The 19,579-nt window shown below is 38.6% G+C and overlaps 1 protein-coding gene across 1 annotated transcript in view; it reads left to right on the top strand.

Moving 5' to 3' along the window:
* Positions 1–19,579, top strand: part of TNKS (tankyrase) — a 128,493-nt gene that overhangs the window by 64,361 nt on the left and 44,553 nt on the right. Inside the window, exons 4-5 of the mRNA XM_041395832.1 lie at positions 1,295–1,331; positions 2,191–2,266. Coding sequence (XP_041251766.1) covers positions 1,295–1,331; positions 2,191–2,266 — 113 coding nt within the window. The remainder of the gene's footprint in view (positions 1–1,294; positions 1,332–2,190; positions 2,267–19,579) is intronic.

Below are 19,579 nucleotides of genomic sequence, written 5' to 3'. Positions count from 1 at the left end.
AGGGGACTCCTTAGGGAAGGGTCTGGTTTTGTTGTGGTTCCTGCCACCCTCTGTTGTTAGCTGGAGAAGCCATGGTGTGGGGAGGACCAAGCTCTCGGTGGTGGATGGGGAGTCCAAACCTCCTCCTGCACCTTACAGCTGTTCTTTAAGGAATGTTTTCAGATGAACCTTCCATCTTACGTGCCATCTGATCTGACATTTTCCATGGCCCAGTGCCTTTCCTCACCTGTAATGAGAGTTTCACTGGAGGCTTATTACAATTACACATAAGAGGCACCACAAAGGGGTTTTTTTCCTTCTTTTGTGACAGCTTCTTCTTCCTGTTTTTCTTACAGCATTGTGGTTAGAGGCTTTAATACTCTGGCAGTTGGTATACACTATGTTTTTCAAACCCTCTACCTTTTGGGTCTAGGCTCCACACTGTTCTCTGACTGCATAAAGCTGCTAAACAGCTATTTTTCTAATTTCTGACTTGAAATTCCATTCCATTCGTATTGCACAATGTCATAATGATTCAGCTTAGTAAAATACTGTCTTACTTCTATAGGTTATCTTGTCCTATGCTTTTTAAAAATACTAGCATGCAGTTTTAATCCTGTGCTGCAGCAACCCTTGTGAGTTGTCTATTTTAACTCAGGACTTCAAATATAAATATTGCTTTAACATTACTCGTGGTTATCTCTAATCTCAGAGTCTCATAGCAAAATCTGTTGCAGAGTTCATCCTCTTTTGTCTGTGCTTTTTATTTCAAACGTGTATTTTGTTGGAAAGTGGCTGATGATATAATACCTGGATTTTTAAAAATAATCCGTGCATTTCTAAAGAACTTAGTGAAGTGTAATGTTACCATTCAAATAGGCAGGTGAGAGCCTTGGAGATCAGTAATTTGTACCTTTTCAAAAGCTGCACTGCCTTGCTTTGTCTTGGAATTTATTATGCTTCCCAAGTATAATGTGACATACTGAATAGGGCAGGGGGTGGGGACATTGTCTTCAGCTGACATGCTGTTATCAGCGGGACTGTGTTTCTGGACACAAGATTTCGCAGTCATTGGTTGTCCGAAGAAAGCCTTTCCATCTGAGGATTGGACAAGAAGATGCGTCAATTTGCTGCCCGTCTCCAAGGTACTGGTGATGCTGCCTCCACAAGCTGGCTAACGTCACAGCTCCATCACCCAGCGGGGTGTGGGCTTTTTTCTCCTCTTCTCTGTTTTAATTCTGTATTTGCTTCCTACTGCATTTCTTAATCTGTCTTCTGCCAAATGCTAACAGCATGATATTTTGCAATCATTTAGGTGAATACAAGAAGGACGAACTCCTGGAAGCTGCTAGGTGAGTGCTGCTTAGAATATAAAACATATTTTGGGGGTGGAAGCAGGCGAGGAAAAGGGTTTTTTAAAATAGTACTGTTTTGTCATTGCCTTTCTATGAAATGCTGCAAGCAAACCACTTAATTAGCATAAATCTCTTCAGACTTTAGTCTGGTACAAATGTAAAAGCCTGTTTATGTAATTGAAATCCCCCACTATGGTGGTTATAAGGTTAATATTGAGTTTTTGCTTTAAGCTGCTTAAATCCTCTTTATTGTTTTGTGACTGTTCTTTTTAGAGGCAATTTAAATATTGGAATCTTTCTTTTCTTTGGGTCTTTACTGCTGCCGTAGAATGTATTTTGAAAATAGGTTTTATCAGAACAGAGCATAAGGAAGCCTATACAAAAGGTGTAAAGTTCAATTGTATATTGCAAAGGTGCTTTTCATCCTTCCTTCTGACTGCACAAGACCATTTTATATAGACTGTTAACCCTTCTGAAAAAATTCTGGGTATTGGTATATAGTTGTTTCAATGTTATGGCCATATGCTATGAAAATATGTTAAATTCAGAATATTTATTTCGACAAATGGCTTTCAGAGGATCTGTAAAATTAGAAAAAGAAAATATGAGGTTAATGAGAGAAATTGAGGTGTTTTTCTGTGATCTTTTGCAACACATTTAACTGCAAATGTAGTATTCTTTTTTGTATTTACCCTTGGTTTTGAAATGTTTAGAAGATTCTTTAGCTATCCAACATTCTCCCTGCCACAGTACAAATTTCAATATACTATACTTTGCAAAATACTTGCTAAGGAGATGGATATCAAAGAGCTCTGCCCTTTTCCCACCCTTTGCATAATATTCTCCTCATTTACAGGAGTGGTAATGAAGAAAAGCTGATGGCTTTATTGACTCCTTTAAATGTGAACTGCCATGCAAGTGATGGGCGTAAGGTAAGTTAATACCTGCTTTATATTTCAATTATTTAAGAAAGGCCAATTTAAGCATACTGGTAAGCACAGATGTATAAACCAAGAGAATGTATGGGTGGGGAACCTGTGATGGCTTTTCACCATAAAATTAAACATTGGTATACTTGACACTGGCAGCTGTGAGAGATTGTCGGCAGATGTGGGTTTTGTGTGTGTCTTTTAAATGTCAAACTCTGGTCTACATGTAAATGAAACTTTAAGACCTTTTGTAAGAAAAAAAAAATGTACTGTTGCAGATGGATAAAATAACTAGGGAAGAAAGTTATTATTTGTATTTGAATATTGTCTGGGTGAGGTGCTTGGTATTCAGCTTAGCTCCTAATACACTGCCACGTAGACTGGCACTGTATTGCTGTTTAACACCTTCTGCATTTCCTTAAATTTGACATTATTGTTTTGACTTTCTCTGGCAGAGATGTTTGAATGAGTTAAATTAAGAATTAAGCTGAAACTGGAGGAGGGAAGAACATACGGAGTGAGAAGTAGATCCTATGATTTTTGATGTTTTAGACTTCGAGATGATAGTCTGTCTAGACTGTTGATTTACAAATGTTGGGTTTTTATTTTTTTTGCTTGATTTGTTCGTTTGTTTTTTTGGTATTTTTTAACTGTGTGCCAGAATGTTTTTAATATGTATCTGTTAAAGCGTTTCACCTGTAACAGTACATCTTATTTTTGGAGAGAAAAGCATGGGACTGTTTTCTTTTATAGTTTTTTTAAATTTTTGATGGAGTGTGTTGGAGCGTAGTATAAACCTCTGCCCCTCCTGAACCTGTTGTGGAACAGCCCAGTTCCACTGAAATCAGTAAACATAGGCTAGGCACTTTTGATTAAAACGCATGATGTTACTGAATATATAAAAAAAAATACAGCTCCATTGTACAAACATTCCTGGTTTTTATACACATTTTTAAATGTTTCTCAATTGTAATGTCTACCATACATATTATGTGATGGAAAACCCAGCCAGTTTTTTGCTTATTTACATTTATCACTGATTGAAAGTTGATGCATCTTCCAGATTTTGAAAGCAATTGATTTTACGAACTGAGGACAGGCAATTGAACAAGGGCTTTATTTAATTTAGCAGTGTTGAAACTGATAAAACACTCCCCACATTTTAAGATTGAAGATATTGCCCATATTTCTTGAATTTCCTTTTCTTATTTTAAGACTTTGCTGTTCAAGTAAAAGTGTATTTAGGTATTAGTAGTTTGTTATAATTAAACGGGGTGGTGTATGGCAGTGCATTACTGAATAATTCAGCCCCCATCACTGTTGATCTAAGGCCAAATGCAGAGTTATGACTTCAGTCAGGAGGGCAAAGAATGAGCCCTTGCAGATGTTTTATTGAACATTTATCACTTCAAAGTAAAAACAAAAATAAAAAAATTACAAAGCTTTAAAATTCATATTGAGATATCAGAAATTGAGATAGTAGCCTCTGAATTAGGTAGAAAATTTATGCCGAAAGCTTGGAAAGCATATTGCAGTTAAAGCTCCTGTCTGTGGACACTTTGAAAATATGTTTGGTTGGTTTTTGGTAAGTGCACTGGTTTTTGCAACACCTTTTAAGATACCTTGCCATTGATATTAATTAGCTTTTATAAAATTATGTCTACCAGATATATTTTTTCTACCACCACATATGTACAGGAAGGTCAGAAAACCTTCCTCTAAACCTATGGAAGGTTTGCTAATGCTTTGTAGTAAGCATGCTATATAACTGTTAAGTATTTAATTTGTAAAGCAAAGTGCTCAGGTCCTGTTCTAGAGCAAAATCACTTGAGGTTTGATCATTTTAAGCTGTGTTGCAAATTAAGTGAGCTTGTAAATGGAAGTCTCCACTGGTGTAGCTGCCTGTATTTGATCTGTGGTGATTTACACTTGCTGAGGATTTGTCCATTTTGGAAGTTGCTTTTTGCATTCCTTGATGCTTTTAGTAATTATTTTTTGCAGCTCTTCTGAGCATTCAAGCCTCAGACTTAGGACAGCATAAGGCCACGGTTTTAATGCAGCTCTCAGGGCCAGGAATGCAGACTCTGCGGATTGGCCCGAGATTCTCAGCATCATGCATATTCTGCAGTACAGCTGTACCTACAAACTCTTCCTCAGCTGCTTACCTCTTTCTTCAGTCTGTGCACTCCTTGATTTTCTGAGATGTCCAGCTCTAGTCTAGTGATAAGGGAACACTTAGCTGTGTGGGTGAAGAAATTCAGTTCCAGTGCTGAATGGGTAATTAATTTTTCTGTATTAAGAGATGGTGGTATTTTTTTCCCATACTTTGGGGTACAACTGTAGGCATTTTACTTTTTTCTGTGTCCCATGCATACTAACATCTGTGGTTCTGGATTTCTGAAACACCACATGTGCTGTGAAGTTGTGCTTTATAGAATGGGTAAAAGGAGTGGGAAACTCTTAGAGTATCTTGCTGGTTTGAAACCAGCTAAGGTTGGAAATAAAAAAGATTTATTGCATTCTGGGTGCTGCTTGCAGCCTTTTTGACAAGTATTGACAGCCACAGTCTGATTCCTACTGGACAGGATTCCATAATTCTAAAACAGTTACATCTGGTGCTGATAACCATTGCTCCACCTGTTTATTTAGGACGGTCAAGACAAATTAGGGTTTATTTATAGAGGTCAAGACAAATAGGAATGAAAACTGAACTTCCTTCTTCCCCTCCAAAGTCACAGTTTAGGTAGGTTATGGTCATTATAGAAATGTTCACATTACTGAAGCTTTTGAGCTGTTGTCTGAAGAGGGAATATATTCTGTGTGGCTTCTCTTGCCATTATCTTCTGGAGGGAAAAATTAAGGAGTGTGCAAAACAAAGAGCAATTTTAAGCATCAGCTGAAGCATTCCTGCATACCAAGGATCATGGGAGTTCTTGGGGGTTTTGATGACCAAAGAAAATCAGCAATAATATCGCAGGAACTGTGATTTCATTGAGCTGGGTAATGATTGATTTTTGTGCAAGTACTGGCTTATGTGCATATTGAGTGTCTGTCAGGGCACAAATAATGAGCTGTATAGTGCAGAGCTATATGGTACTGTGTAAGCAAATGAGTATTACACAAGGGTAAATTTTACAAAACCCGTTTTTTTTTTAAACTGTCTTATTTGTTTACTTTTTAAAAAGCAGTGCTTGAGCTGAAATATAATAGAGATTTTTCATGGCAATTAGTCCTGCTTCGATGTTGTTTTTTTTTTTTTTTTAACAGGAGACTGGAAATTTGCACAGTTGTTATGATGTGGTGTTGTGTGTAAGGCAATATTTACATGTTGCATCATTTCTGTTCACATTGCCTCACCAATATCAGAACAGAACTTAGATGCAGTGCACAGCACCTCTATATTGCTATGGGTCTGGAATTTCTCTGCATCCTGCCTGTGAGTTGTGCTGGTTTTCTTGGTCTTTACATTGCCTCTAGAGGTAATGACTTCTAGAAGATAAGCCCATGGTGTTGGTGTTAGCAGATGGTACTGAATTTCACACTGTTAAGAAGCCAAGGCATCTATATATATGTCTGTGTAAAGGTACATAGGCTTTAGAGCCCCAGTTATTTTCCCTCAAATATTTTCCTCTGGGGTTGTCTTTTTCAAGACTTAGTTATGAAAGAATTTCCAAAAAATGTTTTTTGACTATTTTCAATCACCGGCTTCCTCTGCTGGAAATTAATGCTGTATTTCTTCATCATGGAAGCTGGATTTCTGGCCTGTTGCAACAGTCTCTGCTTACCTAAATCTGTGGCAAGAGTCAGGTTTAAAATCACACAAATAATGGTTACAGGTTGAGTAGAAGCACTTAGTCCACTTACTTCCTTCAGGAAGCTAATGTGAACACTTGAAAGCTGTTTAAGGAAGAAATTGATGTTGCCTCCATTTTAAAAATGCAGAAGTATCTGAGCTGATAAGAAAGGATTAGTTTCAGCAATTCAGATAAGAACTCTTTTCTACAAGACACTTCCCACATGACTAATCATAGCTTTCCAAAGTGATCTGCATCCAGCTGACATGGTAGCTATTAGCAATAGGAGGTTGGATTTTTGGTTGTACATAATATCCTGCTCCTGCGCTGCATTATACATGCTCAGATCATGCTGGCAGTAAAATTCTCAGGTGTTGGTTGAATAAAACCTTTTCTTATGCAAAGGAATCCAACTCCTCTGGTTAGGAGTTACCCAAAAACCACTTTGTTGGGTGGTCTTCTCAAGGTGCATCTCTTGAAGTAGACCAAATAGCCAATATTTTGAGCTCCTAGGACCATAGAAAGGTCATTAACTGAAAAATAAAATGCTTGCTTTGTACTTCGAAGTAAAGTTTCTATTGCAGCTGTGTTTTGTATTTACATTTTGTATCAACCATATGAAAAACAGAGAATACAATAGCATTACCTATGACAGTGTGTTCTCAGGTATTAGCTCAACTTGAGGCAGGAATTGCTTCCAAAGGGCAGCACAGAATGCAATTCCTCCACAGCTACGTTGTTTTCTGTCCTGCACCTTCCCTCCCTACTTTCTTCCTTGGAAACTAGAAATGTTATTTTTGCAACAGGTGAATCAGGGATCCTGCAAACAAAGCACCTCAGTTTTTCCTTGCATGGGAACATCCAGTACTGCGGATAATGTAGTGATCCCATGGGGAAAAAACCAGGCAATTAATTAAAATGCCATTTCTATCATGCACGTGGTTCTACCTCGCTTATTTGCACTGTTGTCTTCTGACTGGTAGTGTCCTTTTGTTTATTCCCAGTTTTCAGTCCTTAAGAGCTCCTAGTACCAGTCTTTGGTATTTTGCTTCTGCAATGCCTATGTTGTTACACATTTCCAAACTAGCTGTAGACAAACCTGGATCCAGAATACCAATAACAGGCCTTTTCATTAAACTTTGTGAGTCATAGGAGACATACTTGCCTCTTGCATTTGACTGAGGCTGTTGCTTCAGCCTGTTCTTTCCTGCCATAGGGATGTTGGTTTTTCTCATGCGTAGCCTCATTCCGGTTCATTGGCACAGGGTTCAGATGTAAGAAATCCAAGTCTGAGAAGGTCTGCAGTGCAGTGCTGAGTAGCAGCACTGGCCTGAGGTAACCACTGCAAAAGATCTTGAGAACAAAGTGCCCCTCAGCTTTTGCTGCGGGACATCCCTGATACCAAGTAGCATTGGTAGTAAGTAGTAGTTGGATGAAATTGTGGATTCTTTCTTTTGCTTCCTCTGCATCTTTCTCTCTATTGCAAGATCAGCCTGTAAACAAAGGGCTGGTAAGGAGAAATTAAATTCTAACAAGTTCAGGTGAGTTATGTCTCCTCTTAGCGGGGAGTCTCCAATTTGCTGGTAAGTGAATTTGCCAGCCCCTGTTCCACAATGCTGGTTGTTAGCAGCCATTTTCAAGAAAAATCCTGCAATTGGAAAGAAAATTGGTATACCTTCCAATTTCTGAGTCTGTATGGAACAATCGATCCACATATTCACAAGCTTTCCCTTTACAGTTATTAAGCCTACAGACTTGGGTAGAGGTTTAAATTCCCTTGTAATATTCTTGGCTCTAGGAGCTGGGGGTTGAAGAAAAATGCCACGTACTGCAAGATGTGAACACATTGTGTGCTGGTGAAACTGTAAACCTTCAAAATTGTGTGCATTTTTCTTGTGCTGTGAAATAAAAATCAAAACTAATACCACATAAATCCATAGGTCTGTTTCTTCTGTAAATATATGTCATAGAGAATATATTCAGATGGGTGTGGAATAGATTTTGGAAGAAACTATTTCACATACAATAAAAAAAGTTGTTTGAGTATTGGGAAAATCTACTTTCCTACAGACAGAAGCTGTTTATTTGAGCAAAAGACTTGTGAACAGATAGGCGATGTAAGGCCTTGTCATGCCCAAGGCTATATCTGAATGTCAGTGTGGACTTTACATGTTTGGAGGTTTTTGTCACATGTAATATCTTACCTGGTTTCACAATTTGCATTTCATCTTTCTCAAAGTTTTATGAACTCTTCTGCTGGTATACATTGTTTGTTTGTGTGGCTTGTAAATACAGTCTCTACTCCTAAGGATTATCTACAACAAAAAAAAAAAAAAACCCTTATGCAAAGGAGAGGAGCAATGGAATCATCCAGAATAATAGTTAACTGTGTATTATTCTTGGTTCAGAATGAGTGCCTTCTCCTTCATTAATCTAATAAAATGAAAAGATTAAAAATTGTTTAATGAAATGTCATTTTGTTTCAGAAAAAAGACAGCTCCACAAATCCAAAACAGTTATTTCACAGTAACTGAATAGACAAGCCCTTGCTAAGTCTGCTCACTTACTGCTTACTAGCATAAATGTTGGTCTGGTTTTGATGAAATGCTTTAGACTCAGTTTTGTGGGTGGAGAGTGTTCAGATTTTGGGTTCTACATTTGTGGTCCTGCAAAGATGTGCCAGAAGTTTCCTGATGTGCAATTACAGCACTGTGGAACTGCAGTTATCAAAATAAGCAATAACCACACAGGCTGTTAGCTGATGTTGGCTTGTGTAGTGCTGGCTCTGGCTGATGGCTTTTAGACACTGCAGCCTTTGTTGGCACTGATCTTGTACATGTTTCATGAAACACGTGTGTATTAAGGTTATATCTAGGGCTGTGACCTGGTAGATTGATAAATAGAATCACAGAATGTCCTGGCTTGAATGTGACCTTAAAGATCATCTAATTCCAGCCTCCCTGCTATGGGCAGGGACACCTTTCATTAGACCAGGTCAAGTATTTGAGTCAAATATTTTAAATCAAATCCTGTGTGCAAAATTGAAGGTATTGTCTGGATTTAGTTAATGGTGTACTGTAAAAAAAAAAAAAAAAGGTGATATTTCCAACATTACAAGAATTACAAGAAGATTACAAAGCAAGTGTCATAAGGTTTGTGTTGTGCCTTGGGCAGAAGTGCCCAATGCCATATATGTACAAAGAACATTAAAAAATGGTCACAACTGTTTTGCCTTTAAAATGCTATTTTATTTGTTATGAAAAGATTGTTCCCAGGCTTCATGTGTGTTAGAAAAATTGACAAGTTATGCACTTTGTTATGCTCTGATCCTGTCTTACTTCATCTGCCAAACATGATCAAAGTGGGTAACGCAAGAATGCCTCTGCAGACTTTGTATGGTATAGATGACTTGGCATAATTTCTATCCCTGGTGTCACTTAAAACCTTTTATATCCAAAGATGATACCTTTTGAATAAAATGTAAAACTGATCTACTTTCCTTTAAGTTTCTATTATGAGATCTTAAATATTTTCCCTAAAACATTTCAGTGACTATCCCTTCACGTATTGTTTGAAGTGTACTCTGTCATGTCCACAAATAGAAATTGTGCACCAAAGGACTGGAAAGAAATAGTTTACTCTGCCATCGTTCTCTTTGTATTGTTCTGTAAAATTCAGGAAATCTCATTTGTTAAATCTTGATTAATGTGATCTTCAGGAAGCCTCAGATGTGTTGAAGGCAAGGGGGATTTTTATACCTGAACTGTTTTCCCCTTGATGATTAGCTTCACACAGGAGGTGACTTCCCGCATTAGGCTATTATCCATCTCTTGTCAAGAGAAAACAAGTCAAACTGGCAGATTTGGGCAGAGCTGCCATGTAATATTTTATGCACATTAACTAAAAGCTGTACTGTGGATTTGGCTCTCAACAGCTCACAGAGCATCCAGAGGCTGAGTACCAATAGTATTTCTTCTACTGTGATCTCAGGAGTGGAGCCCTTTCCTTCAGAGCTTGTTGAGATTATGCTTTGAATTGAAATGACTTCTGTATATGGTTGACTATAGTGAATACTGTAGGTGATATTTCCATGCTTGGTGTCACTTTCCTCTCAAAATCCCTGCATGTGAGCATAAGAAGTACTGAGAAGTAAAGTGTTCTGCTTTCATGATCCTTTTTGCTTTGGAGTGTGGCATTAGTGTACTTTGTAGTCTCCCTCTGTTGTGACATTTATTTTATTGTACACTGTTTCCCATCTCTGCATGCTGTTGTGCAACCACCTGAGGACCTAACATCGTCTTCCTAATAAACATTGGTGAGGATTTAGTTAAAAAACTCATTGAGTACCTATTGTAACCTGTATCAATTGGCTTACCCTTATGCATGTGCTTGTTGCCTGCTTGAGAAGACCCAAATTTTAAATGTACAACTTCTTTTAATAGTATTTGACTCTTTCCAAGCAGGTTTTGTGTATGCAGGTGATCACTAATTCTAGCTGTTATTGTATTGTAATTTTGCTTGTACAGACATCAAGATTACAGGCCTGCGTGTAGTTCCCCAAAATGTGCGCTAATGGTGGTTTGTAACTTCTGTGTCTTCACATACCAAAAGAATCTTAAGGGAAGGTCACGTACAACTAATAATTCACCTGTTTTATTCTCCTGTGCTCTCTAGAGTGGATCCAGTTTGGTCCTGGCAATTTGTTGATGTTCATTTTGGTTATGGGGATGGCTACTTCTATGCTTAATTTAGCTTCAGAGAGATCCTTTGCCAAGCTTCTCCATGCTCCCAAATATGTACATGCTCACTTACCAGGATTTTGGAATACGACTTAATGTTTCCTCTAAGATGTATACCAAAAAGATCCTTCAGTTCTTCACAGTGCCTTCTTGCCTGTAAGACCTCCATTTCCTGCCCTAGCATCACCTTGCCTCACTGAACTGGGTGCATTTTGTGCTCCTAGTTGGTTGCAAGAAATTATGTCTGGTTTGAATCCATTTCACCGCTTACTACTTAAACTGGTTTTGCCTACTTGTTTTTTTACCTCTGAACTACTAGAGTTTGTGGTCCCTGTGTTTTTCTCCAGCTTGTAAATTCAGCTTTATGAATGTCCTCTTAATGTAAACTCTTTTAGCTTGCTGTTGGTCATACTGGCTTCTTTCACTATATCAAGCCCCTCCCACTAGAAGGTTTGCATTAACAAAACGCCTCCAGTATTATCTTCGTTAGTAGTTTCTGTGCTGTCTGTAAGGACATAATTTTCTTACCTACCAATTCAATTTCTACCTACCAATTCTTATTTTTAAAAACTTGCCATTTTTTTCATAGCTCCACTTTATGAAGGTTGGTGCCTCGTGTTGGATTATTTTAGCAAGCATTTCCTCTATAGATGAATTGAATCTGAGTGTGTTTTAGCTGCTATTAAAGATAACTTCTACTGAAAGGTTTTGCTTCAGGTGTCACTTGGTACCATCACAGTAGCTGCATTTACCCATGTGGCCTTCCAAGCCACTTTCTCTGTAGAAGAGTCACTGACAGCATCCAAATATTTCACCTCTTAGGTCACCCAAAGCCCTTGTGTTTTCTGCCCTTGCTGCCTCTCTGATTTCTTCCAGCACATCAGCTATCACTTGCTCATACAACCCCATCATTGACTTCAGAGATTGTATGGATAATTTAAAGTGATCAGTGTAGTTCTAAATGAAAAGAACTGCAAATACTTATGTGAAAGGAGAGATGTATTTACATAACCATTTTTAAAAGTATTATTTGAGTTGACTGAGCAGGCAGCAGATGAAGGATAAAAGGGAACCAAAATGCCAAAATGCATTGTAATTGATGATGGATGTGTCATTGATGAACAAGAAAATTGAAGTGGTTTGATTAGTCTTTTCCAAGTAAAATTATATGTGACTACTTATAAAAGAAACTTATTTCTTACAAGTGAAATACTTTAGAATATTCATATTCTAGTAACCATTGCTTTTCAATTGGAATTACAAGATAAATTCCCTGCCTTTTTCCATGTTTTTTGCAAGGCTGCTCTTCAAAAGGAATGGTAAAGGCTAGTTGATTGGATTATAAAGTAATTTAATTGTAAAATTTGCAAATTATCACTGTAATGCAAAAAGAACATCTTGTGTATTTAATTTTATTAATTAATTTATATTTCCTGTTTTAAATAAATTCCAAAATATAAGGTGTGCTTATTTCATACTCAGCACTGGAGCTGAAATGTAGTCAATATGCAAGTGTTGCTCATAACAGTTTATTCTGACCCAAGTTTCAATAAAATGATTGAAGTGTTGATTTGACAGAGAGAATGGTCAAATTAATTTATTCCTTCTTAATAATGTAAAAATATTATGAACTGAAGCCCAGAAAGTTTCTAGTTGGAAGGGGAAGGTGGGGAAGCAAAGTAAATACATCAAGGAGAAGCAGTAAAAATAATAAGATAGATAAAAAGAAAAGGGAAATAAAAGATGGTAGTAGGAAAAAACATTGATGTACATACACCAGGGGAAGTGGTCACAGCACCAAGCCTGACAGAGTTCAAGAGGTTTTAGGGCAACAGTCTTAGGCACCTGGTGTGACTCTTGGGGTGTCCTGTACAGGGCCAGGAGTTGGACTTAATGATCCTTCATGGGTCCCTTCTAACTCAGGCTACTCTATGATTCTACGAAAGATTTTGATAGCAAGTGGTAAAAGAAGAGAATGCAGCAGTAAAATCCTCTCAGTTTTGGTTCTCTGGTGATTCAGTGTGCATCTTCTTCAGATTGCCAAAAATGGCTATGCAGGACACAATGATACTGTGAGGAGTTTCTGTGTAGTGTTCTGCCATATCTTTCAAGTCAGCATAGATCTCCTTTCAGTGTTAAATAACTTCAACTGCATTCCTTTAGGAGAAGAGAGTGGATCTTTACTGTATTTTTTCCTTATGTAGCTCAGCAAGCCACTATTCCCTCAGCTGTCAGTATCTATCACCAAAGAAATCGCGTATACTCCTCTGCTTCTCTGATAATCCATCTCAAAGTTCCTGTCCCTGTGCTGGCAGAGATGTATTCTGTATTTCTGAATCTGGGAAAACTACAAATGCTACTTCATGGTGAAAGGCCCAGAATTTCTTTTTCATACTGCATTTCCATCCCCAGCCACACCTTCATCATATGCATGTAGAAATGGAAGAGATTCTTGTAAAAATCAGTCTTCTGAGAATACTATGGTTTTGTGAGAAGTGTTACTCAATTTTTCTGACACATCCTCTGTGGAACTGTTTTGCCAAATGGTGTCTGAGATACATGCATATACTGAGGATTTTCAGGGAAGGGAGGAGGTGTTACATTTTAATTCTTGTTTAGGAAGAGGTCGGAGATTACTAGTGCCCTATTTGTGGGATCTGCTGTTTGTGAAAGCCTTCAGAGATCAATGATGTTCCTATTTAAAGACTTAAGTGTCTCCCAGTCCTCTACCTTTTTTCCCTTAGTCTATGTTTCTAGGTTTGTTTCTGAAAGTAATGACAACCCCCTGCAGTGCTACAGGCTGAGGACAGAGTGGCTGGACAGCAGCCAGGCAGAAAGGGGCCTGGGGATGCTGGTTGAGAGCAGCTGAACATGGGCCAGCAGAGTACCCAGGTGGCCAAGGCCAGTGCCATCATGGCCTGTATCAGCAATAGTGTGGCCAGCAGGAACAGGGAGGTCATTCTTCCCTTGCACTCGTCACTGGTGAGGCCACACCTTGAGTGCTGTGTCCAGTTCTGGGCCCTTCAGTTCAGGAAGAATTGAGGTGCTGGAGCAGGTCCAGAGAAGGGCAACAAGGCTGGGGAAAGGTTTGGAGCACAAGTCCTCTGAGGAGCAGCTGAGGGAGCTGGAGTTGTTTATTTTGGAGGAAAGGAGGTTCAGAAGAGACCTTATCACTGTACAGCTGCCTGAAAGAAGGCTGTAGACAGGTGGGGGTCAGTCTCTTCTCCCAGGCAACCAGTGCCAGGACAAGAGGACACAGCCTTAAGCTGCACCAGGGGAGCTTTAGATTGGACATTAGCAAGAATTTATTCACAGAAGGAGTGATTGGTTATTGGAATGGGCTGGCCAGGGAGTTGGTGGAGTCACCATCCCTGCAGCTGTTTAAGAAGAAACTGGATGTGGCACTTACTGCCATGGTCTAGTTGACAAGATAGTGTTCAGAACAGGTTGGATTCAATCTCAAAGGTCTTTTCCAACCGAGTTGATTTCATGATTTCCTGTTCTACCTTATTTTAACCTTGAGATGGAGACACTCCAGTTATTTCTTTGTCTACTCCTCTGCAAGATCACACTTGTCATACTTCCCTACTTGGTCCTTCCCTACGACAGGCACGTAGGTGATTGAAAAGCTTTTTCTCTCATAAATCTCCTGCCCCCTTATTTGTCAACACTTAGCCCAAGTTGCAGTACAACAGGGTCACTGTGTTAATGTGTGAAACTGATGCCAACCCTTGTCATGCGGTCTTAGAGGTTCACACATCCAATCAGAAAATTGTGTTGTCTCTCAAAGGTCAGATCTACTACAGAAGCATTCAGTAGTCAGTAGTTTGGACAGTACAGTCCCCTGAGAAGGAACAGATTTGAATACTCACTGGATATGAGGAGCTGGTCTGTCACCCAAGCAGACCTCTTCCAAATGAGGCCTTACTCTGTCAGTGTGTTTACAGTATTTTTAGTCTTCTCTTCCTGTGTTTTTTTAACTGTTTTCCTCGAGTTTATGGGCATTCTTGCCCATTGATGCCCTGCCCTAGCACTGCTGTGTCTGTGCAGTCAAGCTGGTTTTGTCTTTGCTGGTTTACAGCTCAAAACAATTGGTTCCTCAACACCACCACCCCCTCTTGCCAAGAGATCATCTGATATACCAGACCTCTAAATTAAGATACTGTTTGCCTTGCAGATTCTGAATTGGTGAGCTGTTCAGTTCATTTTCTCTGTCATTAGCTGTTAGAAAGCAGCATGTGAAATCTGTGACATGATGTTTTTTGGAATTTTACTTTACTAAGCCTGTTCAGTTCAATAGTCTAATTAATTATTACTGTCTGTATTCTGAAGATGAAGCAGTTAAATTACTACTGGAAACAGTGGAGTGCAAAATGTCTTCCTTAAATATTTTGTAATTCTTGTCTTTCAGAATTTTGTTTGTTTGTAGGGTTCTTAGTTTGTTTCTTGTTCATTATGTTTTTCTGCATAAGACAAGTGGTTTAAGCTCTTCACCTCTGTGCTTATCTCCGGAGTTGCAGCTAGCTCATCTGCAGTCAGCAGTCTGACATGACTTGTTTTCCTGAAGCAGCATCTCTAAGTTTGCCCCTAAAGCATAATTGTCAACCACAAATTTAAATAACTCAGTACTGCTATAAAATGACCTAGGAAGCTGCAAGTCATGTGGCTGGTGAACAGAAGCATGGACCCTGTCCTGCTCATTAGAAGCTTAATTATTCAGTCAGGGATAGGGAACTTCATTTCTTTTGTACCAAATGTGTAAGAGCATTGTAGCATCAATATAAAATAATTATTTTAAGTTACTTGAAATATGTGTTTATGTAAGTCCAGTCTTGGCACAACACAAACAAATGTTAAGGAGCTATTTCCCAAAAAAGCTTCCAAATTCATTTAAAATGAAGGTGTAAGATGAGTGCAGTGTTTAAAATTAGAATGCAAGTCGGTATCTGAGCAGCAAAGGAAAAGCCTCATCATTTCCACAGTGGAAAAGTTTAGGAATGTGTCTGTAAGATTGTAGTGTTGTTGCAACTTGTTTTCTTACCCCATTTATCAGAATGATAAAGTGGTGACAGGAGGTACTCTGCTTGCATCCGGAATGTCTTCCTGATGTACCCTCATGATTGATGTGGTTCATTTTAGAGATGTCTGCAAGAGAGCAGCATCAAGCACAAACTACTGTGATTGGAAAGAAAGATTTTGTCATAAATTCTAACACAGTAAAGAGAAAGTTGTTTGCTTTGCCAGGAGTCAGGATATCTTTCAAAACAGTTTTATGCAAACCTATGAAACGAATGTCCCTTCTGTGATTAGAAACTCCTGTGCTCTTCCCTTAATTCAAAAGAGGTAAAACACTTCTCTTAGGGGAGTTTGTATGACAAACTACAAGAGTTTTAAGATATTTTTATTGCTGTTTTCTAAGGGCAGTATGATCTGAATACAATAAATTTTTTTTTTAAACTACATTTGTTAAATGGGAGTTTGCTGCATACCTGCAATTTCCAAATGTACTAAACCTGAAGTCACAAATATTAAAGTCTGCATGAAACATTTTACAATCCCTCCCCTTTTTTTTTTTTTTTTTTTTTTTTTGTATGTCCTCTGTCAGCAGGGTGTTATAGAAGAGTTAACAATAAGCATTCAAATATCCTTAGGTATTTTTTTGCCAAGCTTTACTTGTTTCCCCATCTGTGTAAAAGCCACCCTTACTGCTGCATATCCCAGTGGGGACCTTCTGAGCATGAGAGTAGCCATATGTCAAGGCCAGAGCTGGCCATCAAAATCAGAGTGTTGCTTCTTTATTATGAGAATGCCCTTCCTGTAGACAATTATATGAATTTATGATCATTCTAAATCACTGTATGTTGATGTAAATAAGATGTGTGATGAGACCTTATTTGTGTAATAAGATTGTTGATTTTAATAGCCTTTGGGATGGCAAGTTAAGAATGAGAGAAACACATAGATTAAGATTTTTTTCAGATGTCATTACATAAAGATTTTGGCAGTAGGAAACCAGAACAGGAGATACTAGTTTTTAAAACAGTTCCTGCAGCTGTTATTAATCATGCAGATAATGCATAATATAAGATGGTTACATAAGATCCCTTGGTTTAAAGTTGCCCTTAAAATGTGTAATTTGAAACGGAAATGAAACTTTCTTCTGAGGCAGTGGCGGCATTACCGTCTGAGGGCTGCTGAAGGCTTCAGCAAGATAAGGGAAACGGATGGTGCTTGGAGCGGGAACTCCCACGTTGCCTGTGGACAGCTTGTTGAAACAAATTTTCAGATTTTAGTAGAAGCTGCTCAGAGCCTGCAGCGCTGGAGATCCCCCAGAGCCCTTTTTGTTAGATGCAGGTGAACAGGGGATGGCAGGTCCAGGGTGGCTGACCTTGAACAGGGGTCATCAAATCAGCTCTTGGTAACAGAGCAGTACAAAAATACCTACGGCTCACCGGGAACAGTATCAAATCTAAAAAATGCATTTCTTGTATTCCCAGGCAACACATTATCAAAAATACTGCAGGCAAAACCACCTACCTTACTCTAAATAGTAGGTATATAGGTTGACAGGGATTGCCATCTTTTGTACAGTGATGTTCCTTAAAGCGCTCTCAGTACCTGCTTTGGCTCAGTTACAGCTGCCATAAAACTTGCACATAATATGAGCATCTTGCATGATGGTCTACTTTACTTAATAAAAATGGAGTTATACTCTTTTTAATTACACTAGCAAGTAAGCCAGTGTGATTGGCCTGGTAACTGTGAATGTGAGTCTTGGAAGGTAAGTGCCCTCTAAGGATTTTTGTTAGTAAGCCTTGCCAAGTTTTGCAAGATAGGGGAGGAGGGGTTAATTGATAGCTGTATTAAATCTGTTTTCTTAATATTAAGTCATTGATTTGATATACCTTTCAGGTGCAGTGGACATTGCTATCAATGATATTTAGGTTTTACTTCCCTGATGCTCTATAAATAGCATGTTAATTTTAAGAATCACTCTCTAGTGCCATAGTTAGCTTTTTTTTTTTGAGGTCTCATAATGTCATCTAATGAGCAGTTCATGTAGCACAATATTATCTTTTAGTTACCTAGATTCTATAATTAGCATAGAAAGTTATAACTCCAGATTAGTCTTTTTACCTATTAAATCTATAGTGTGGATGAATGCTCTTTCTTATGAGAAAGGAAAAGATGTTTTTAAGGATCGTGGAGACAGCATCTTCCTGCTTTCTCCTTCCTGAAGCATATGTAAGCACAGCATTTATAAGAGCCATTTAGCCAAGCTAATGAGCAACTAGCTTGTGGATGAAGGGGGAGCAGCACTCCAGGTTGTCTGCTCCTGTACCTGTGTGAGTATTCACTTATCCTTGATCACCAGTTAAGCTGTCTCTCTGGCACTCTGACTCCGTGCCTCTCCAGCACTGGGTGTTTGCAGTTGCAGAGTTGAAGCATGCTGCCTGGTGGAGATCTCAGCCCTGTCTCCAGGATGGGCACAGGGAGCACCAGATGATGCCCCTTGGAGAGGTGGCCGCAGCATGGCACACAGCTTGGCTGGAGCTGCTGTGGGCCACAAGGCAGGCACACCAAATGTCAGGTGCCTGGCTGCAGATAAATGATTCCTGGTGTGCTGGACAAGACCAGATACTCTGTATTTCAGGCATGGGCTGGGGTGTCTGCATACCCTTGCTCAAGAGAAGGAAGTAGTTCACCTTACTGAAAGAAAGGGATATAAATTGTCTAAAGATTTGGGTTAATGCTGATTTGCTTCATTTATGCCATTTGTTGAGCAGCTATAAACTTGAAAAGTTTTGCGTTTCTCCTCTAATGAAGTTATTTGGCAAATGCAGATCTATTAACCCTAGAAATACTAAGTTCACAGTCCCAGTCTGAGTCATAATCATTTTTCTTTTAATTTTAAGGAGTGAGCAGGACTCTGGGCTTATGTGTCTTTATTGAGAACATCTCTGTTAATAATGTTTCCTATTAGTAAAGCATCATTTTGGAAGTCTGCCATCGTTGTTTTAGAAGTGGTGCATGGACAAGAAAGGATGTAGTTTAATTGTAGTGAGGTTAAAGGATCTTGCAGTGTTCCAGACATTTAATGCTTGGCTCCAACTTTTCTGGAGTCTAGACCTTTGAATGGACAGACTTCTCTGTAGTCCATTTCAAATTAATTTTAGGTTTTCTGAGTTACTAATTCAATTGATAAAACTGGATTTAGTAACCAAACCAAGGCAGCTGTCAGAATAAATAGTGTCAATAGCAGCATCATCCTTATCCACATTTTCATTAGTGTTTATGATATGCAGAAGACAACTATTTTATAATAGGGGCAGATATAAAAAGAGTATATTGCCTTTTAGATCAGTCTGAATTGTTAATTGAGTAATTGTTAATCTTGGAAACACTCTGGGGATCTTCATGTTAGGAATGTTGGATGTCCTTACCTTCAGTATAGATAATTCTGAAGACAGGTCTTATGGAAACTTGTATAACTACTTTTCTACATTTACTGAGTTTCCCAGGTGTTTTTCTAACAGATACCCTGTGCTGTCATTTCTGATAGTACAACCTGTGTCCTCAATGTGATACACAAGACACCTGATAGTAGTCAAAGTAGTTACTCTTTCTGAAGCTAAGTAGCAAAGTGTTGAGACTTTACTAAAATAGAATACAAACTGCTCCCAAGTTATAGACATTAGATATGTGTTCCTGGAAATCCATACTGTTTATGGATATATAGTACTTGCTTCTGTTTATCACAGATGAGACCATTTGTCTTGATT

Source organism: Onychostruthus taczanowskii, unplaced genomic scaffold (assembly GCF_017590055.1).
Source record: "Onychostruthus taczanowskii isolate IOZ18803 unplaced genomic scaffold, ASM1759005v1 scaffold12, whole genome shotgun sequence".
Lineage (NCBI taxonomy): Eukaryota > Metazoa > Chordata > Aves > Passeriformes > Passeridae > Onychostruthus > Onychostruthus taczanowskii.
This window is presented reverse-complemented; position numbering and strand designations above follow the sequence as displayed.